The following is a 23,433-nucleotide window of genomic DNA, read 5'->3' on the forward strand; positions in this document are numbered from 1 at the left end:
TGGAAACTGTAAACAGTGGAAGTTCATGAAAGAAAGTTTGTTTTTCTTTGAGGTTACACAAAGTTGTTGCCAAACAATGCTGAACTTCCAAGTTACTGTGCAACAAAGAATGCTATCACAAAAGCAAACCGATGGAGAACAACCTAACTGTCTCTGAACTGCTCACCATACTTTCTACTGTAAAAATAATAGCTAATACATGCTACAGAAAAAATGAAAGAATAAAGTACCTGCCAAGAAAATAATATAAATAGGAATACATTTAATAAAAATGTAAAAGCTTTTTATTGTAGGACTCTATTAAAATAAATCAAAATCTGTATGTTTTAATAATGTATAATAGTCATCTCTACTAACAGACCACCTGAATCCCCATCATTTCATGGGGGGTTATGCAAGAGAAGGAAGGCATACGTAGAGCAGTTTTCAGTAAAATTCCTATGTGCAGCATTGTAACTTGGCAAGGGGTACAAGCTGTTCTTTGTAAAATAAGCACATCACAGAGATCAGAGTTCAGCCTCTTTTGAAGGTTATTTTTCAGAATAAAACCAGAGCCATGTTACAAAAGCATCAGCACTATCAGATGGGTGAATGCAGCTGGAAGCCAAGCAGGAGCAGAATAAGTCTACAAGTCCATATATGGAAGTATTGCCTATTTTTCATAAACAGTAATGAACTACTGCAGTTTTAATACATTTAAAACTTATTTTCCTTTTTCTTTCCACTTAACTAGCAAATATTTGCTATTAACCCTTCAAATGCCTTGCCTTTACACATACCCAGCGCCAGCATTGCTACCGTGCACTAATATAGTGCCTTTCATCTGAAGCTCTTAAAGTGTTTTACAAACATTTACTAAATAAACTTCAATACTCCCGTGAAGTAGGTTCATATTATCCCCAGTCTGTGACAAACAGAAACAACCAAGTTAAGTGACTTCAAGGTCAAACTAAATCAGTGGAAGAGTCAGGCCTTTAATCCAGAACTCCCAGACACCAGCCTCTTAAACTAGACCACATATGCTTACAAATTTTGACAAATTGCTCTAGAGCACCTTGCATTGTACAGCATCAGGTACTAAAAAGCCCACAGCCAGCGTGTGAATGTATCACTGAATTGCTCCTCAGCTCCGTTTCAGTGACATGGGATAAGATCATTTTCCCAATGAAAAGCAAGGTCTTTTTTTCCTGTTTATTGTGACATGAATGAAATCTGAGATCACATTTTCTATTCTAAAACTAGTAGAGTATTTCAAAATCATTTATGTTCTTAGGGGAGTGAGCTCACCATTGATACAATTTCACAGTTGTGTTGACCTTTTCTGCTCTATAAATCCAGCACCAGAGGGCAGTCTCAAACTCATAATCAAGAAAGAATGAAACAGCACCACCTCTGAGATGGACAGGACATACTATCTAATGCTGAATGAGAGATGGACAGTGATTAGATACAGGAAATTATAAACCTATCTTAACACTGAGGAAATACATTTTTTACTAATTTTAATCAGAATGTAGTGTTCCTTCCTGCCTCATTGGGAAACAGTGACTGATGTAATCAAACACCACTCATTAAAAGTACAGTATACCAGAGTCTAAAAGTGGTAAATTCTATGGGCATACACAGGGCCATCTTAAGGCCTTGTGCATTTCAATAATAGTCTACCTTGCCGTAGGAATCAGTACAGAACTTTTAAACGTTACTAGCGAGAAAACCTCTGAACTTTGTCAGGTGAGGATTAGGTGTTTCTTCAGGATTCTTTGTAACTAACCTAGATAAGGAATGACTATTAAATCAATCCTTCTTACTTAAACAAACCTATCAGGAATTTCTGGAATGCAAGTCAGCACTGCAACAGATTGCCACTTCAGACAAGCTGAAGCACAAACAGATCTGCCACTCTTCACTGGCTTTAGCTGTCAGCTTTGGTATACCAGTAAAATTTTAAAATTGAACGGGGAGACTGTATTGAATGAAAGCTGTGAAAAATGAGGGCAAGGCACCAAACAACTAACATTTGCTTAGAGTTAAATCTACTTCCGTTATCACTTGTGTGCTGTTAGTCATTAAAGGTGTACCCTCCTACAACATAAAGAGTAAGTTGCAGCTCTGCCAAAGAATTACTATGTTGGTTTGTTACAGCTAGGCCTGCACATTCTCCTAACCACACTTGCATTTTCAAAGACATGTCTTATAATGAAAATATTGTGCAGCCAATCAGCTAGTACAGCCCCTCATAGGCTACAAAAAAACCTGACTGTTGGTCCCCACCCTTCTATGCGTCTCCAAGAAATGGGAAAAGGAACATAGCAGAGATTACCTGTTGTGTCCAGCTAACAAAATATGCCTTTGAATTCCAAACAAACATGTTGTCTTCTTTTTAGCCCTGAGAAATCTTTTAACAGATTCAGAGAATAATGGAATTGGTTTCAAAGGTGTATCTTTCAAACTACTAGCTCCTCTTAGTGATTAAAAAGTCTGAACATTTTTAAATTTCCAGACTTAATAGCATAGAGTGACACTTTCCTCTTTTCTCAGCATTTAAAAGACTAATCTACATGATCAGGATTTACCTCCAATTTTTTCTTAATTACTGAAGATTTATGGAAAGTGAAATCTGCCAGCATTATCCTGAAGATCTGTATTTATACAGAAAACTATGCAGTTTACTGTTATATTAGCATGTAATTATTTGTACATAGGCACAGACACAGGAGTGGGCAATAAAGAGACAGTCACATGATGGAAGGGATTAATGAGCATCAGATCAACTTGCAATCAGCAAACTTGACTAAGTACCATCATCTTATTACTTCAGTTTAACGACACACACGCAAATATAAAAAATTATAATTTTACATACATCATTTTAATATTACCAACTATATTCCCAACACATGCATGCATATTAAAAACTTCACAGCACTAAGACTTGTGCAGGGCTAAATCTGCATTCTCAATTGCTTGCAGGTGCCGCTACTGCAGTTTTTTGCAAAAAGGAGCTGAAATCAGTGCTGGGTGGAGAAATGGAGTAGTGAGAAAAGCTAATGAGTTTGAGGGACATTTTCCAATATTTAATTTGAGAAATCAGCATCTTTCAATGGCACTCCACTCCTTCAAAACATACACTGTGAAAACTTAATACCATTTAGTTGTGTTTTCTTTCTCTCACAGCACAATTAACAAGGGTAGGAAATAGGTACAGTTGTGTGCTGACTTGAGAATACCTGCTGTAAGGGTGTAAAGCCAAGTTCATTTCAATGCTGCCAACTCACATGATTTTTATTAATTATTTTTCTCATAATACCTGGACTTCTCCTTAAGTGTTTAAATACCTTAGTGTAACTGTTCATTCTAATTTTCCCTATTTTGGAGGGTTGAAATCCAGCTTTCAATGGCACTTAAAAATGTTATTGCTATATTATATGCATTGTAAAAACTCCACAGTTCCTTCAGAACCATTACATACTATTATGCCATTAAGTACTTGTTTAAAAATGCCAATTTTTATTTACAGGTTAATGGCTGCAGTATGTTAGCTGTGCACTGAAAATCCTCACTATATCATTTAAAAAATCAGAAATACCCTGACCTTTATGATGCAAAGTTTGTTTTTAAAGCATTAGGAAATTACTTCCAAAGATCTGTTTTTTTCAAAACAGAGATCCATTTCTCAGTAAGTCCTCAAGATTTTTTTTTTTTTAAAGACCTGAAAGACTGGATTTTTCAGTAATACATTTTCAAACTAAAAATGTTTTTATTTTTAATAGTACAACTTTAAAATGGTCATTATTTCGCTGAGATCATACAAACCCACATTTAGTCCTTTCATGCTGATACATATATCAGAAAGTCATAATTACCCTGTGTCAAATACATAGTTATTTATGGGAAAATTTTCTGTACAGAGTTTTGTACATTCACATTCTTTGTACAATGTTACCAAACTTCATACCAGGACAGCTCTACTCCTGTTTGAGCCAAACACGAGAATCAAAAAACAGAACACTACCACCTAATGAAAGTCTTTCAAAGCCAGGTTTAATTGTTAATAAGTAACCCCTATGGCAAGCTAACAACAAACAGAGCACCTTTAAAGAAAAATACTGTATCATAATTACATCAACTGAATTCTATGGCCTTTAGTGAGTGGAACTTCTTAAGGAAGGGATCTTAAACATCAAAGTCTTGTGTGGAATTAAGATCCAATGATCCCTTCTGTAAAATAAAGTGGGGTGCGTGTCCATCAAAAGTTTACCTTCTAGGCCAGGGTGGGCAAACTTTTTGGCCTGAAGGCCACATCTGGGTGGGGAAAGTGCTTGCAGGGCCATGAATGTAGGGCTGGGGCAGGGGGTTGGGGTGCGGGAGAGGGTCCAAGGTAGAGGAGGGGGTGCAGTGTGCAGGAAGAGGCTCAGGGCAAGGGATTGGGGCACAGGAGGGGGCTCAGAGCAGGGGGGCTGGGGTGCAGGGGGATGCACAGTGCAGGAGGGGGTTGGGGTTCAGGCAGGGAGCTTAGGGCAGGCAGTTGAGGTGCAGGATGCAGGAGAGGTTCGGGCTCTAGCCTGGCGCAACTTATCTGGAGCGGCTCTGGTATGGCAGCGGCGCGCACCGGGACCAAAACAGTCTCTCCTGCCTACATGCTGTGGCCCCGGCCCCACGCCGCTCTGGGAAGCGGCTAGCACGACGTTCCTGAGGCCCTTCGGAGAGAGGGGGCAGAGAGCTCCGCACACTGCCCTTGCCTGTGGGTACCTCCCCCAAAGCTCCCATTGGCCACGGTTCCCCGTTCCCATTCTTTATTCAAGCCTAAGTTAATTGTATCCAGTTTGCAAATTAATTCCAATTCAGCAGTCTCTCGTTGGAGTCTGGTTTTGAAGTTTTTTTGTTAAGAATCGCAACTTTTAGTCTGTAATTGAGTGACCAAAGAGATTGGAGTGTTCTCCGAATGGTTTTTGAATGTTATAATTCTTGACGTCTGATTTGTGTCCATTTATTCTTTTATAGGTTCATAGATACTAAGGTCAGAAGGGACCATTCTGATCATCTAATCCGACCTCCTGTACAACGCAGGCCACAGAATCTCACCCACCCACTCCTACGAAAAACATCACCTATGTCTGAGCTATTGAAGTCCTCAAATCGTGGTTTAAAGACTTCAAGGAGCAGAGAATCCTCCAGCAAGTGACCCGTGCCCCATGCTACAGAGGAAGGTGAAAAACCTCCAGGGCCTCTCCAATCTGCCCTGGAGGAAAATTCCTTCCTGCCCCAAATATGGCAATCAGCTAAACCCTGAGCATATGGGCAAGATTCACCAGCCAGATACTACAGAAAATTCTTTCCTGGGTAACTCAGATCCCACCCCATGTAACATCCCATCACAGGCCATTAGGCCAATTTACCATCAATATTTAATTACCAAAATCATGTTATCCCACCATACCATCTCCTCCATAAACTTATTGCGTTTAATCTTAAAGCCAAATAGATCTTTTGCCCCCACTGCTTCCCTTGGAAGGCTATTCCAAAACTTCACTCCTCTGATGGTTAGAAACCTTCATCTAATTTCAAGTCTAAACTTCCTGCTGGACAGTTTATATCCATTTGTTCTTGTGTCCACATTGGTACTGAGCTTAAATAATTCCTCTCCCTCTCCGGTATTTATCCCTCTGATATATTTAGAGAGAGCAATCATATCTCCCCTCAACCTTCTTTTAGTTAGGCTAAACAAGCCAAGCTCCTTGAGTCTCACAGAATCACAGAATATCAGGGTTGGAAGGGACCTCAGGAGATCATCTAGTCCAACCCCCTGCTCAAAGCAGGGACAATCCCCAATTTTTGCCCCAAATCCCTAAATGGCCCCCTCAAGGATTGAACTCACAACCCTGGGTTTAGCAAGCCAATGCTCAAACCACTGAGCTATCCCTTCCTTTCATAAGACAAGTTTTCCATTCCTCGGATCATCCTAGTAGCCCTTCTCTGTACCTTCTCCAGTTTGAATTCATCCTTTTTAAACATGGGAGACCAGAACTGCACACAGTATTCCAGGTGAGGTCTCACCAGTGCCTTGTATAATGGTACTAAAACCTCCTTATCCCTACTGGAAATGCCTCTCCTGATGCATCCCAAAACTGCATTAGCTTTTTTCATAGTCATATCACATTGACAGCTCAGTCATCCTATGATCAACCAATACTCCAAGGGCCTTCTCCTCCTCCTCCGTTACTTCTAATTGATGCGTCCCCAGCTTATAACTAAAATTCTTGTTGTTAAACCCTAAATGCATAACCTTACACTTCTCACTATTAAATTTCATCCTATTACTATTACTCCAGTTTATAACGTCATCCAGATCCTCCTGCATAATATCCCGATCCTTCTCCGAATTGGCAATACCTCCCAGCTTTGTATCATCTGCAAACTTTATTAGCACACTCCCACTTTTTGTGCCCACGTCAGTAATAAAAAGATTAAATAAGATTGGTCCCAAAACTGATCCCTGAGGAACTCCACTGGTAACCTCCCTCCAGCCCGACAGTTCGCCTTTCAGTAGGACCCGTTGCAGTCTCTCCTTTAACCAATTCCTTATCCACCTTTTGATTTTACACAGAGACTGTCCAGTTTGGCCAATGTACATGGCAGAGGGGCATTGCTGGCACATCATGGCATATATCACTTTGGTAGATGTGCAGGTGAATGAGTCTCTGATGTGATTAGGCCCTATGATTGTGTCCCCTGAATAGATATGTGGTCACAGTTGGCAATGGGCTTTGTTGCAAGGATAGGTTCCTGGGTTAGTGGTTCTGTTATGTGGTGTGTGGTTGCTGGTGAGTATTTGCTTCAGGTTGGCGGGCTGTCTGTAAGCAAGGACTGGCCTGTCTTCCAAGATCTGTGAGAGTGATGGGTTGTCCTTCAGGATAGGTTGTAGATCCTTGATGATGCGTTGGAGAGGTTTTAGTTGGGGGCTGAAGGTGATGGCTAGTGGCGTTCTTTATTTTCTTTGTTGGGCCTGTCCTTTAGTAGGTAACTTCTGGGTACTCTTTTGGCTCTGCCAATCTGTTTCTTCACTTCAGCAGGTGGGTATTGTAGTTGTAAGAACACTTGATAGAGATCTTGTAGGTGTTTGTCTCTGTCTGAGGGATTGGAGCAAATGCGGTTGTATTGTAGAGGTTGGCTGTAGACAATGCAAACTTGATACAATTAACTTAGGCTTGAATAAAGACTGGAAGTGGATGCGTCATTACACAAAGTAAAACTATTTCCCCATGTTTATTTCCCTCCCCCGCACTGTTCCTCAGATGTTCTTGTCAACTGCTGGAAATGGCCTACCTTGATCATCACTACAAAAGGTCCCCCTCCCACCCCCCTGCTGGTAATAGCTCACTTTACCTGATCACTCTCGTTACAGTGTGTATGGTAACACCCACTGTTTCATGCTCTCTAGGTAATCTCCCCACTGTATTTTCCACTGAATGCATCCAATGAAGTAAGCTGTAGCTCATGAAAGCTTATGCTCAAATAAATTTGTTAGTCTCTAAGGTGCCACAAGTACTCCATTTCAAATAGTTGACAAGAATGTGTGAGTAACAGTAAGGGAAGAAATTAGCATGGGAAAATAGTTTTACTTTGTGTAATGAGCCATCCACTCCCAGTCTTTATTCAAGCCTAATTTAATGATGTCCAGTTTGCAAATTAATTCCAATTCTGCAGTTTCTCTTTGGAGTCTGTTTCTGAAGTTTTTTTGTTGGAGAATTGCAACATTTAGGTCTGAAATTTAGTGTCCAGGGAGGCTGAAGTGTTCTCCAACTGGTTTTTGAATGTTATAATTCTTGATGTCTGATGTGTGTCCATTTATTCTCTTGTGTAGAGATTGTCTGGTTTGGCCAATGTACATGATAGAGGGGCATTGTTGGCACATATCACATTCGTAGATGTGCAGGTGAATGAGCCCCCCAACCTGCAGCAAATACTCACCAGCAACCACACCCCACACAACAGAACCACTAACCCATGAACCTAGCCTTGCAACGAAGCCTGAATAAAGACCAGGAGTGGATGGGTAATTACACAAAGTAAAAACTATTTCTCCATGCAAATTTTTCCCCCTACTGTTACTCACACCTTCTTGTCAACTGTTTGAAATGGGCCATGCTGCTGATAATAGCCCACCTTAATTAATTGGTCTCATTACAGTTGGTATGGCAACACCCATTTTTTCATGTTCTCTGAGTCTATATGCCTTCCTACTGTATTTTCCACTGCATGCATCCGATGAAGTGGGTTTTAGCCCACAAAAGCTTATGCCCAAATAAATTTGTTAGTCTCTAAGGTGCCACAAGTACTCCTCGTTTATTTTTTAAGCTCACTTTGAAATATCCTTAGATTGCATATTTCAGAACAGCAGATTGAGTGGCACAGTGGTTTATGTACCAGCCGTCTTCACACAGACGCTTCAAATTTGGCTCATTTATTGTGCAGTATATTGGCTCACCTGACTTGAGTACACTATTGCACCCGAAATCAGCTGTTTGTTGAATTCCACTTCATTTTCTGCATCATTGAACTAACTCAAACCCCTCTCAATTTATATATACAAAGGGATCTGTCTTCCTCCTGCATAGAAAAAGCCCCTGAAGTTTTGAGTTCAGACATCTATTGGTGCAAAGTGGGACTGCATCATTATACCCCCCCATCCCTGCCTTCTTCCCCTTTTCCCATATAGCTGGGGTTGCATCACCACATCAGTCTTTTCCAGGCTTGCTGGTCCAATGCTTGCTTTGTAGCCACTCCATCCTACCACATACAGTCCATCCACCATTTTCTTGGCCATCCTCTTGTTCTTCACCCATGTACTCTAATCTCAAGCATCTCCCTAACAAGATCCCCTTCATCCGTTCTTTGTACACACCCATACCATTTCAGCCTCTTCACTTACAGCCTCTTTTTGATATCACAGACCTTGGTTTCACTCCTGATGACATCGTTCTGTTGTCCCTCTTCTTTTTCTAAAAGCAAATTGCTCCTTTCCTAAAATGGGCTCCACTGTTGGACAAACGTGACTATGATTCTCTCTAACATCTTCATACAATGGGACAGCAATGCAATTCCTTATTACTTTGAATGTATATGTCACCATTTTGTTTGCATAATGGTACCAATATGGACTTTTTTCATTCTCTTGGGAGTGTTTTCTCTTTCCAAACTGCACACAGGACTCACTTGAGCCAGCATACACGAAACTCTTTCAAGGCTTTGATAATTTCCACCATGACTTCATCTGGACCTGCTACTTCTCCAGGTGCCATCTTCAGCAGTGCAGTCTGGATGTCTGCCTCTGACAGGTCAGAGACATCTGTGATCATCGGTTCCCACAATGGTAGTGTAGCATATAAACAGACCCTCATTAAGTTGACCCTCAAAGTATTCTTATGGTTATTCATATTCTCACTCACTCTCATATCTATATCTATATCTCATCAATACACAGGCTTCCAAACTGGAAGCCACATTCACTGGTGACCTTTACCATAATTAATTGGTACCAGATTTTGATTGTTTTATTTTCAAAAGGAATAATCAAAGTTACCAAGCCCCGAACTTATCCTTTTATCTGGATATTTTCCCAAAAAAACCGAGGTGTAAGTATTTTCTAAAATTATCTCACAAGGGAAGGCCTAAAACAGAATTCAAGTTTTAGCTCCTCAGCTAGGAGGTGCATAAACTCATGGTGGAGTTTATGATGACTGGGAATGTCTATTGAAAGTGTGTGTTTGTTCATGTCATCCTTGTAAAAGCCCATATCTTCGCTCCCTAAGGGGAAGTGCTGCAGCATGTATCTGGCAGATAATAATGATTGAGTCTAAGGGAATTAGTATAATTATACTGGTGTTAAACTTTACTAAAAGTGAAGTGATGCTTCGTTCAAGCAGACTCATAGCCCTTTGAAAGTCACTGGAAAAATTTAAGACTTACTCCACTACAAAACGAATTTTGCTATAATCTAGTTCACTATGCAGCACGTGGGTGTGGGTCACTTGCCAGAATTATCTGAATGTCTCTCACTTACTCATTTCCCTGCCATTGTGGGGGCCTCAGGCACTGGTCTACTTGTATTCTCTGCCTGTGGATAATTTTTTTGTTTGGTTAGGTGCAGGAAAATGCTAGATTGATGTCTCTGGAAACTGAAGTTCTATCTTTATCCACATAACGTACACAGTGCTGGCAGTACAAGCTTGCTCAAAATGCTCTACCAACATGCCTCACACTTAACCCTGTGGTGGCATTTCTAGAAATTAAATGGTGTTCAGTGCCTAGCCTTTCTGCTGACACCACCGAGTGCCAACTGTAGCAACAGCTTTTGCAACAGTCAGCTGTTCAGCAGCAATTAGACGCAACTCATCTCATTTAAACCACAACCCAGCTATCAGATCTGGTCACTATGACGTCGGTTAGATTTAAAATGATGCCTGTGAGGTGAAAATCTCTAATTGTCCATTCTATGAGTCAGTTTCCCTGATCTCGTATGGTACATCAGGTTTAAAAAAGGATTTCTAAAAATGTAATTTTAGATCTTATCTAACAGATCAAGAGATGACTTAGTAAGTTGTGCACTTATTCTTTAAGAAAGGCTGCATACTTCCAATTGGTCTTTTCTTTACTGAGTATGTTTATGCATATTTATGTAAGTACTGTAGATTGAAAACACAATTCTCTTCCATCTCAATAATTAAGAACAGAATTTATAAATAGCACCATGATCAAGAAACAATGGGAAAGCACAGGATACCCACAGGAAGCATATACCAAACATTTTCCAAATGGAGATAAAAGACAACAAGCAGGGAGAATGTGAGGCATGACTACAGTACACATCAAGGGAAAGGGAAACCCAAATCAATATAGCCGCTCCAAATTCACAGTCCACATATTGCTAACAACTCACAGTAAATATCGGTTTTTAACTATACGGAGACACCCATCTCTTATATTTTATACTAACTTAATGAAGACGCAGGGTTTTGTGGCATGGTTATTTTGTTGATACAGTTTTTTCAGCATTACATGATACAAAAGACTTAGCCACAAAAGGTACAAGTGAAACGTATTGAAATGATCCTGTCATTTTCTGAGAAAGCCCAAATAGTTCTCTTTAAATTCCACATTCTAGGCATGCTTAATAGGTAGCCTGGTCCTAAGGACCATGGAATTCTGCAGTTAGATAAGGAGATAACATTGCTTAAAAGGAGAGGTTTTTTCTGGTATACAAGTTGTCTGAAATAATGAAATGTCTCTTCAAGTAAGGTCCAAAGCCTCTATATGATAATTTTGTCTAGTAAAATTACATTTACTGGCCGGACTGCTAATAAGAATTATGGACTCACCAAGCAAGGCTGAAGGACAGCACTTTGGCAGTAATCTCAGCATCCTCTATTCCAAGCAAGAGTGGAGTCCATACTGTACAAGGGTATTGCTATTGTACAGTGCATTCCCTCCCCCTCACCTTAATAGCAGTGTCTGCTAGTAGGGCTAATCTTCCGGTTCTTGGGTGTCTGGGAACATACAAGAGATTAGGTGGGCAGAAAATGGGTGGGAGACAGATTGGACAAGTTAAAGTATGGTATAAAAAGATCTTGAGAGAAGAAAGAGCCAAATATTTGGAAAGAGGTAGAGAACAACACAGGGAAAGATAGATATACACGGAGGTAGGAGAGAAAAGAAAGAAATAGGAAAGATTGAAATCACCACCGGGGAAAAAATGCACCATGAGCAGGTCAGAAAAAAGTCTAAAAGATGCAGGAGAGGGAGGGAAGTTATGTTTCAGGTAGTTAGATTGACAGATGTTTGATTAACTTACAAAATGATTACACTATTTATTTATTCCTTTAAACTGCAGGGCTGTGGCAGCAGCCAGGTATTTATTACCCTGCTAGTGGAGGCAGGGTAAATTTTGAGCCAGCCCCAACATCTTCAGTAACCAACAAGTATCAATACCCTATTGACATAATTGTTGCAGAGTCTCCAAGTCTAGTAAACTCTGCTGAACTTAGGCTGTTGCACTTTTGAGTTCTGTGCTATCTGGAGCTTCACCTGTTAAGAGGCCTGTCAGAGTGTACTGTGCACCTCTGACTCTGAAGAAAACCTCAAAACTGCAAGATGTAAAGATGGAACCTGCTTGGCACAGACCCTCATCATACAATTTGCAGGATATTGAGAAAGGAATGAATGTATGCATGTTGGGATGGCTAACTGATGGAAGAGCACATCTTAGATTGGGTATGGTTGTGTCTGGTGATGCTTCTCCAAAACTTAATATTTATTTGGTTAGAGGATTTAGCTACGGTTCACACTGTTTCTTTGTATTTTCTGATCCTGCTCACTGATCCTTAGTTATGATCAATATTGTATTATAGGTTAAATTAAACTTGCAATTGACTAGTTGTCTGACACCACACTTTCTGCACAAGTATAAAGAAGCCTTGGGAAACACAGGAATGAAGCAGCTGAAAAGGAGGAAGAGATAAAGAGAAGATATGTGCTCACCACTGGACTTGCCCGAGCAGAGCTGGCTCTAGAAGATGCCCGAGATCCGGAGCCGAGGTAGCAGCTGTACTCCGACGGCTGCCCACAAATACCCCAAGAACACAGTAAGCAGAGATAAGAACAGGATTAGCACTGGAGCAATCAGAGCAATAGAAGAGTCAGAACACTACCATTTCAGGTTAGTTAAAAAAGGGGTGCATGCAGCTGTGAAAGAAAAAAGAAGGTTGAAGTTGAGAGCAGAGACCTACATTAGACAAAAGGTCTGCATAAGCAATTGGTACAGCTAATGGACTCAGTAAAAAGGTTTTGGTTTAACTCTTTTACACCATGTGGAGCAGAGAGACGTTTGTACTTAATATTTTATTTGAAAGTTTAAGGTATCAGCCATTCCTTCAATCTCTGTATGTATGGAGTGATTCCATCCCATTCCTTCATTAAGAGATCTTACCTCCTAGCTCTGTTCAGTCCTGTGATGCTTTGGGAGTTCACCAAGACCAGTAAGGGGGTTCTGTCAGCCCCTACCCTGTAACCTTGGGTGCCTTTAGGCTGTGCAGCTTTGGCTGAGAGCCCTGACGCCAAAAGTATGCGCACAACACAATGGTCTCACCCTGAACTCTGACCAGCCCACTTACTCCTTGCAGGATGACTCCAATAATCTTCCAGACACGAGTCTCCCCAAAACCATCTCCCCTGTAGCGTCAGTCCCTTTTACTGCTCACTCACGGGCTAATAAGTTGGTTTTTGTTCTGGCTCTTGGGAGGCAGCGAACATGGTGTTACCTCTGTGAGTTTGCTGCAAGTTAGAATGTTTTGGGGAGCCTTGGGTCCAGAAGGGTTGCTGGGGATGCCCTGCAAGGAGTAACTGGGCTGGTGGAAGCTCAGGGTGAGACCACTGTGCTGTGAGAATGCTGCTGGTGTCAGGGCTCTCAGCCAAAGCTGCACAGCCTAAAAGGTACCCAAGGTTACAGGGCATGTGGCAAGAGAACCCCTTTTTGGTCTGGGTGAAACCCCAAAGTTTCAGAAGCCCCTCACCTCTTCTGCAATACTGTGCAGTTACAAAATGCACACTTGCTCCATACCCAAAGCAAGAAACCTCCATGGTTGATAAGTGTTTCTTCTTGATTGGATACAGATACTATGGTAAGAATTGTACCTTCCCATAGAGACTGAGAGCATCACCCCTTCAGCCTCCATCTCCTGCAGATGTAGGGATTCTAGTCTTTCCTAAGAGCAGGTTTCTACAGAGCAAGATATAATTGACAGTGTTGACTTGTGGCTGACAGGTTTAGGCCAAAATAGTCAGAGACTTTATCATGTTAGTCACCACATTGACAGGCTGGAATCTGGTGAAAGTGGAGAATGCAACAGTATAAAATAAGGAATGAGTTTTACCCATTAGAAAATCAGAATTGAAATCCCTTAGATTTGAATTTCTGAATTCCCCCCCTCCCCCATTTGACACATACTTCCACAGCACCAATCAGACACCCTATTGCACTGCTCAGTATTTTTACACACATGAATTATCAGGTGTATATAAAGATTTCCACATATTCATACCACACTTAAAAAAAATGTGCTCTTTATGCTCATTTCCTGTGAGACTGTTTCTGCCACTACTGCCTCAAAGACAACTTTGAATGTAATTTTTCAGAAATGCAATTTTGATTGTTAAAAAAGCAGGAACTGAAATACACAGAGCATGTCCTGTTTATTGTGTCCTTCAATGATCAAAAAAACTTTTATATTTCAAATGTTGTTGGAGACAAGACTGATGTTTTGTTGACTGCCTTGTCAATGAATTCCTATAATTAAAGATGTCATCAGAGATGCAGATTTCTGAATCATATTTGTTAGTTATTAGCCAGTGTTGAGTAGTAGTGGAAACTTACACATCCTGGTTTTGGATGGCAATTCACAGCAGTGTGTGAGAGATACTAGGAATTTGTAGTAATATTGGTGGATTTATTTTGTAAATAAGACTAATTTTGGAATAAAGTGCTCACAATTGAAGCTTTAAAGGTTTGACCTTCTAAACAACTATTAGAATCTGAAGAGGAATGACCTTGACACTAAATAGATTCATAGATACTAGAGTCACAGATACTAAGGTCAGAAGGGACCATTATGATCATCTAGTCTGACCTCCTGCACAACACAGGCCACAGAATTTCACTCACCCACTCCTGCGAAAAACCTCTCACCTATGTCTGAACGATTAAAGTCCTCAAATCGTGGTTTAAAGACTTCAAGGAGCAGAGAATCCTCCAGCAAGTGACCCGTGCCCCATGCTACAGAGGAAGGTGAAAAATCTCCAGGGCCTCTCCAATCTGCCCTGGAGGAAAATTCCTTCCTGACCCCAAATATGGCAATCAGCTAAACCCTGAGCATATGGGCAAGATTCACCAGCCAGATACTACAGAAAATTCTTTCCTGGGTAACTCAGATCCCACCCCATGTAACATCCCATCACAGGCCATTAGGCCAATTTACCATCAATATTTAATTACCAAAATCATGTTATCCCACCATACCATCTCCTCCATAAACTTATTGCGTTTAATCTTAAAGCCAGATAGATCTTTTGCCCCCACTGCTTCCCTTGGAAGGCTATTCCAAAACTTCACTCCTCTGATGGTTAGAAACCTTCATCTAATTTCAAGTCTAAACTTCCTGCTGGACAGTTTATATCCATTTGTTCTTGTGTCCACATTGGTACTGAGGTTAAATAATTCCTCTCCCTCTCCGGTATTTATCCCTCTGATATATTTAGAGAGAGCAATCATATCTCCCCTCAACCTTCTTTTAGTTAGGCTAAACAAGCCAAGCTCCTTGAGTCTCCTTTCATAAGACAAGTTTTCCATTCCTCGGATCATCCTAGTAGCCCTTCTCTGTACCTTCTCCAGTTTGAATTCATCCTTTTTAAACATGGGAGACCAGAACTGCACACAGTATTCCAGGTGAGGTCTCACCAGTGCCTTGTATAATGGTACTAAAACCTCCTTATCCCTACTGGAAATGCCTCTCCTGATGCATCCCAAAACTGCATTAGCTTTTTTCATAGTCATATCACATTGACAGCTCAGTCATCCTATGATCAACCAATACTCCAAGGGCCTTCTCCTCCTCCTCCGTTACTTCTAATTGATGCGTCCCCAGCTTATAACTAAAATTCTTGTTGTTAATCCCTAAATGCATGACCTCGCACTTCTCACTATTAAATTTCATCCTATTACTATTACTCCAGTTTACAAGGTCATCCAGATCCTCCTGTATGCTATCCCGGTCCTTCTCCGAATTGGCAATGCCTCCCAGCTTTGTATCATCCGCAAACTTTATTAGCGCACTCCCACTTTTTGAGCCGAGGTCAGTAATAAAAAGATTAAATAAGATTGGTCCCAAAACTGGTCCTTGAGGAACTCCACTGGTAACCTCCATCCAGCCTGACAGTTCATCTTTCAGTAGGACCCATTATAGTGTCCCTTTTAACCAATTCCTTATCCACCTTTCAATTTTCATATTGATCCCCATTTTTTCCAATTAAACTAATAATTCCCCATGTGGCACCTTATCAAACGCCTTACTGAAATCTAGGTAAATTAGATCGACTGTGTTTCCTTTGTCTAAAAAAATCTGTTACTTTCTCAAAGAAGGAGATCAAGTTGGTTTGGCACGATCTACCTTTTGTAAAACCATGTTGTATTTTGTCCCATTTACCATTAACTACTTTCTCCTTGAAAATTTTTTTCCAAGACCTTGCATACTACACGTCAAATTAAAAAAGAAAAGGAGTACTTGTGGCACCTTAGAGACTAACAAATTTATTAGAGCATAAGCTTTCGTGAGCTACAGCTCACTTCATCGGATGCATTTGGTGGAAAAAAAAACCAAATATTTTTCCACCAAATGCATCCGACGAAGTGAGCTGTAGCTCACGAAAGCTTATGCTCTAATAAATTTGTTAGTCTCTAAGGTGCCACAAGTACTCCTTTTCTTTTTGCGAATACAGACTAACACGGCTGCTACTCTGAAACATGTCTAACAGGCCTATAGTTACCCGGATCATTTTTTTCCCCCTTTCTTAAAAATAGGAACTATGTTAGCAATTCTCCAATCATATGGTACAACCCCTGAGTTTACAGATTCATTAAAAATTCTTGCTAATGGGCTTGCAATTTCGGGTGTCATTTCCTTTAATATTCTTGGATGAAGATTATCTGGGCCCCCCGATTTAGTTCAATTAAGCTGTTTGAGTTTCACTTATACCTCAGATATGGTAATATCTATCTCCATATCCTCATTCTCATTTGTCATGCTACCATTATCCCTAAGATCCTCTTTAGCCGTATTAAAGACTGAGGCAAAGTATTTGTTTAGATATTGGGCCATGCCTAGATTATCCTTGACCTCCACTCCATCCTCAGTGTTTAGCGGTCCCACTTCTTCTTTCTTTGTTTGTTTTCTTCTTATTTATATGGCTATAGAACCTTTTACTATTGGTTTTAATTCCTTTTGCAAGGTCCAACTCTACTTGACTTTTAGCCTGTCTCACTTTACCCCTACATGTTCTGACCTCAATAAGGTAGCTTTCCTTGCTGATCCCTCCCGTTTTCCACTCCCTGTATGCTTTCTTAATTTTTTTCTTAATCACCTCTCTGAGATGCTTGCTCATCCAGCTTGGTCTACAACTCCTGCCTATGAATTTTTTCCCTTTTCTTGGGATGCAGGCTTCCGATAGCTTCTGCAGCTTTGATTTAAAGTAATCCCAGGCCTCCTCTACCTTTAGATCCATAAGTTCTTCAGTCCAATCCACTTCCCTAACTAATTTCCTTAATTTTTGAAAGTCAGCTCTTTTGAAATCAAAAACCCTAGTTGCAGATTTATTTTTGTTAATCCTTCTGTTCAGTTTGAACTGAATTAGCTCATGATCACTTGAGCCAAGATTATCCCCTACAACCATTTCTTCTATGAGGTCCTCACTACTCACCAAAACCAAATCTAAAATGGCATCCCCTCTAGTCGGTTCAGCAACTACTTGATGAAGGAATCCACCAGCTATCACATCTAGAAAATCTGAGCCCTATTATTATTACTAGCACTCATCCTCCAGTCTATATCTGGGAAGTTAAAGTCTCCCATGATCACACAGTTTCCATTAGTATTTACTTTATTAAAAACATTAAAAAGGGCTCTATCCATATCCATATTAGATCCTGGCAGTCTATAGCACACCCCAAGCACTATACCATGGGAGGCTCTAATAGTTTTCTTCCCCAATGTAATTTTTGCCCAGATGGACTCTGTCTTATCCATTCCATCGCTTCTTATTTCTTTACATTCTAAAACATCCTTGATATACAATGCTACTCCACCACCTTTACCTTTATTTCGGTCTTTCCTAAACAGCACATACCCTTCAATACCTGTAGTCCAGTCATGACTACTATTTCACCACGTTTCTGTTATCCCTATAATATCTGGTTTCACTTCCTGCACCAGTAGCTTTAGTTCCTCCATTTTGTTACCTAGGCTCCTCATATTGGTGTACAAACATCTTAATTTTTACTGTTTGGCCTTGCTCACATTCTGTACCCTATTAGGCACAGTCATTCTACTGCCAGTATAACCTATTAGACCAGTATCCACACTGCCCTTCCTCCTTATATACATTCTCCTACCCATGGCTGTATCCTTTCTTACTTCGTTTTCTTCCCTCTCAATGCTAAAATCCGGCGTGGAGATTACCTGGACATCTCCCAACCATCTCCCCCAAATTCCTAGTTTAAAGCTCTCTTAATCAGTTGTGCCAGCCTCCAACCTAGAAGTCTATTTCCTTCTCTACTCAGATGAAGTCCACCCCGAGAGAACTGTCCTCTGTCCACGAATGCCTCCCTGTGGCTATACATCCCAAAGCCCTCCTTATAGCACCACTGCCTAAGCCATCTGTTGATAGTCAATCTTGTCACACCTTTGTTGCCCTTCTCTAGGAACAGGCAGAATCCCACTAAAGATCACCTGAGCCTTGATTTCCTTAAGCGTCTTCCCCACCCTAGAATAGTCTCCCTTAATACTTTCCAGCGAGAATCTAACCTTATCATTTGTTCCCACATGAAGGATAATTAGGGGATTCTTTCCTGCTCCCTTTAGGATCCTTTTCAACCTCAGGTCTACATCAGGTCTACATCCCGTATCTTAGTTACAGGCCTACCTATTCTTCTCAGTAAAGAGTCCCGATCACATAGACCTGCCCTTTCTGTAGTTTCTGTCCATGAAAATAATTTCTGAAGACAGACAACACTAAAATATACCAACTTCCGTAACTCAATTGGGCCAGTAGAGAAGCCATCCTCAACTCCTCAGTTACTGAGAGAACTGACAAGATTGCGTATCCTCAAGATGAACAGGTCAGTGGAAGCTTGCCTACTTTGTTTTACAGGTGGGTAGCAATGCAATTTCTAGTGGGTGGTGTTGGGTTTTTTCCCTTGGGTGGATGTTTGGTTTTTGCTTTGTTTTTTTAAACAAGATAAGAATTGAAGCTTATGTAGGGAAAAAACTTTCAAGTTTGGGACAGAAATGGTCCTTTCTGCAATAGAGCCATAAGCTTAACAATTGTGATTTCAAGACAGTATATTGGCAGCAGATAACAGTCAAAAAGCTATGGAAAAAGGAGAAAGGAGCACCCTCAAACCATGCTTTTATTGATATTCTTCAGATAGTGACAAAGCTTCATGCATGTTGACTATTGAACTTTGTCTCAGAAAATTCAGAGCAAATACTTAAGGATTCCATTCACTTAAGAAACCTGTTAGATGAGTCTTGCTCCATCACTGCTATTAAAAATATACATAAAGTAAAACAAAAATATAAGAAATTATTCTTGAAATATATTACGGGGAAAATGTAACTGCTCATACCAGCCTAATAGTGAACTATTGTTTCTCAGCTACCTCATTTCCATTTTTCCTCTCCTTGCTTTAGCATTTATAACCAGGAATAAAGCTCCTCTTTAAATTTAAGGATCTTGTTGGAAAGCAATTTGTAAATCGTCATTAGCAAAAGAAAAAGATGGATTGCTGAGTTAAGTGCCCTCTGATCAGTAATTTGGGGGTGAGCAAGGAAAGAAGAACTACATACCACTTTGTCCTACACATTCTCTCAGTGTCTTTAGCAAGTGAGGAAGAGAACTCCAACATCCTTCAGAAAATGATTCTTGGCAACAATTGCCCAAAAGTCTCTTCAAGATATGAGCAAAGCTATAAACTTCACGGCCACGAGCATAACTGTGTCAGTGCAAAGCTGTAATCGAGATATTCCTCTGGAGGCAGGGGTGAAAGTAATTTAAAGGACACACCTGTATGCAGGGCCGGGGTCTTGAGCAGGGGGCAGGGCCTCAATCAGAAGAGGCGGGGGCTTTAAATCCCAGGGCCCTTTAAATAGCTATTTAAATCTGGTGGTGATTTAAAGAGCTCCGGCTGCAGTAGCGGTGGCTGGGAGCCCTGGGCCCTTTAAATCACTGCCAGAGCCCTGGGGCTCCCAGCCACCAATGCTATCCCGGGGCTCCTACAGCGTGGCTCTGGTGGTGATTTAAAGGGCCCAGGGCTCCGGCTGCTGCCAGGAGCTCCAGGCCCTTTTAAATTGCCAGCCTGGGGAAGCTGCCCCCTACCAGTACGGTCAGCTGTGTACCAGCTCTTGCCAGTATGCCGTACCAGATCGTACTGGCTTATTTTCACCTCTGTCTGGAGGCAAAGGCCTCATATTTCAACTGTCTTGTGATTACAAAGCACCATGCTACACTAGAACAGGAGAGTTTGCATTATTCACCAGCATGCAGAATCTGTGGCACAGTAGAGAGAAGAAGAGAATGACATTATGGACATTAGTGTCTTTGTACAACATCCTTAGGCTTGGCAAAAAAAATTTTTATAATTTCCATGGATAATATCAATGTTTATTTAAATGTTCACACTTGAAGGAAATTATGGGGGTCCAGACAATTATTTAATGACTGTAGACATTGAGATATAAAAAGTTAAAGTATTAAAGCACAATTTGTCAATACCATGGGTCAAAATAAACTCCAGTAAGTTCTCATGCAGGCATTTTTCTTATTTTGTCTATCTATAAACTTCAGTCATCAATGGAAATATTTTTGCACCTGTGTGGTCAGTGAAATTGAATTTATTGACATTTACTGATAAAAATCTAATCCTTCCAAGCCTCAACATTCTCCATTCAAAACGCTATGCTTCATGTCTCAACAAGATGGAGAAATAACTCTCAGGCTCAGAACGCAGAGCAAATGAGTGTTTTGCCCAAATCAGGACTGCAGGATATGATCCTTTGAGATATTTGTCTAAATGACACACCCTCTACCCACCAAACACGACTGCACTGTCCAGATGGCAAATCCATTGGATTACAGGCTGCTGGGCAACCCAAACTGATTATCAATGGATGTTGCAACAGAGCAAAATGAAAACAAGATCAGAACCATGAAGCAAATTAATTTGAAGGACAGAATAACATTGATAAAATGTACAATTCTATTAGCAAGTCATATTTTGATTGCAACAGAATGTCATGTATTGGTAGAGGATAAAGTGAAAATATCAGCTGAGTTAGCATTACAGAGACAATTTCAATTTATTTTTCTAAGTTAAACAGGACCACGCTTCTAATGCATAAGAGAGCATTAGAATATCTATTTTTCATTAATTATTGGCAAAAAATAATGCAAAAGGTTTAAGACTTTCACATGGGAAGCACCGAACAACGAAGGTCTCTATTTACATTTTCAGAACAGGCACAATGGCAGTACAAGTTTCCTCACACTGCCCCACCAAAATGGCTCCAAACCTGACATGGGGACACTGTCTGAGAGGAGAAGGGGTGTCTTTATCTTTAGCCTGCATTTTGCAATTGACATTAAGGATGTTAATAGTAATGCTGATATTTATAACCTGTTCACTAGTTAATGGACTAAGCCCTACCCATCCTCTAGCTCATTTAAATAAGCCAGTGAACAACCATTAAATGCTAATAAATTGTCATTTTTGACCAGAGTCAGATTTAAATGGGTAGAAGCATCTCCCATAAATGATTCCTTGAGCTCTCCAATCTCACCCTAGCTAACTATTACAGACTATCATCCTCCTAAGTCACCTGGTATAAATAAAATGTTACAAGAGAATGAACCCCAAACCATGACTAAGTCACAAGTGAAAACATAGTAGCATGGGGGTACTGAAATTTTAAGCTATGTGAAGCCAGTTTATTTAAAAGTGAAATGGAGCCCCAGGGAAGAGGGGGGTGGGTCTTACATAAATGTGGTTTTCCAGCTGATGTTTTGAATTTTCTTAACAGCAAATAAATTCAAAGGCAGAGCCAAGATTCCTTTCACCAGAAAGGGTAACCCCTTATACTGTGTCATATTGAAACTATAGGGTGATACCCCTGCACAGTGTAGCATGACAATTGCAGATAGGACACTTAGTATTTGACTCCAGTGAATCTACATGGAGGGAACTTTGTAGAGGTGATGCTCCCAGTCTTGTTTACATAAAATTCTCCATCATCAGCTATCTGGCCAATAATCTTATCCGTATCAATGCGCGGTATAAAACTACGCTCTAGTAAAACAGGTTATCATAGGACAAAACACTGAAGACAGGCCCAGCAGAAAAATGCAGAAAAATCTTACAGCACGAGAACTAGAGGCACTATATCGATGATTCCCACTGTAAATGCTCTCATCATACAGAGACGCCTACAATTAAAAAACAGAGTCAACACAAAACTGGTAGACTTTGGTTTTGTTTCTAATCTGGAGCATTACAAGATAGCAAGGTGCAGCACAAACAAGAGGTGCAGTGGGGAGGAGAACGAACAAAGGTGCAGAAACAACACGGGCATTTCCTGTAAAATCCCATATATGGCATGCAAGTGAAGAATGAACCCACCAATTCTTAGCTCCAGTGAGCTGTGGAACTACAGAACACATGCAGAATTAAAATGAGAGATCCAAAAGTCATCAGAAACTTCACACATTCATGCATTCTTAACAGTTCTTTTTCAAACCATCAACTTTAACACTTAAAATTACCTGCTATAAAGTGACAACATCAATTCTTATAATTTTAGTAGTGCTAAATCAAATATTTTGGGGTTGGGACAGGGTAAGGAAAAGAGAAAAATTGATTCCTGGTAAATTTAATTGAAAAAGAGATATTAGTTACTGAATTAATAGGAAGCTGTTGGTGGGGACGCATGTTATAAACCATTACCATCTAGTTCGATTTTGGAACACCAATCTCTGGCTTATGTGGCTCAGAAAAGGCAGGGTAGGTTTTCTATCACCATTGTAAAGACTTGAGAATGAAGTTAGCTGCACTCAGTTTAACACAGGAAAACAGAGGGAATGTATTCTGCAAGATACACTGTATATTTTGTTTTTAAACAAGACAAATTTTTGCCAATTTGTATAGGTCAGGATTGATGTTGCCTCTTTCTAGTCCATATTTCAGTGTCCTACATCATACACCAAAATGAAGACAGAAATGTCTTACTCCAATTAGAAATCTGCAGAAGTGTTACAGATCCATAAGCAACTGTTGCAGAATTCCAATGGGAGTAAAATGTAGGACCAGCAAAACAGAATTGACAGATGCACCATGGGCATATGTGCATTCCATTCAAATGGATCATATACTAAAATGACAATATAGTACAATATAAATAAACTGGACCAACAAGATAGTCTCGACAAACTGCAAAGGCAAAAGACAACATGTGCATGGGTGAGTGCACAGCTTCTGCATTTGTGGTTAAAATGACAAAGCACAACAAACCCTGTAACTTCTGGCAGGCAGAACATCACTGTACAGCAAGGAAGGCTGGGGAA

The 23,433-nt window shown here is 40.4% G+C and overlaps 1 protein-coding gene across 29 annotated transcripts in view; it reads right to left on the bottom strand.

The window, feature by feature from the left end:
- LRRFIP1 (LRR binding FLII interacting protein 1) overlaps nt 1-23,433 on the bottom strand; it is a 200,537-nt gene that overhangs the window by 40,095 nt on the left and 137,009 nt on the right. For 6 of the 29 annotated variants that reach the window (XM_043505725.1, XM_043505726.1, XM_043505709.1 and 3 more), the window contains exons 11-13: nt 23,381-23,425; nt 22,234-22,299; nt 12,535-12,612 (exon numbers count right to left, since the gene is read on the bottom strand). The exons of 21 other annotated variants lie outside the window; for them this stretch is intronic. In XM_043505725.1, the coding sequence (XP_043361660.1) occupies nt 12,535-12,612; nt 22,234-22,299; nt 23,381-23,425 (189 nt within the window). The remainder of the gene's footprint in view (nt 1-12,534; nt 12,613-22,233; nt 22,300-23,380; nt 23,426-23,433) is intronic. 2 more of the 29 variants (XM_043505727.1, XM_038421162.2) reach the window with 1 other exon arrangement.

Source organism: Dermochelys coriacea, chromosome 11, assembly GCF_009764565.3.
Source record: "Dermochelys coriacea isolate rDerCor1 chromosome 11, rDerCor1.pri.v4, whole genome shotgun sequence".
Taxonomy (NCBI): domain Eukaryota; kingdom Metazoa; phylum Chordata; order Testudines; family Dermochelyidae; genus Dermochelys; species Dermochelys coriacea.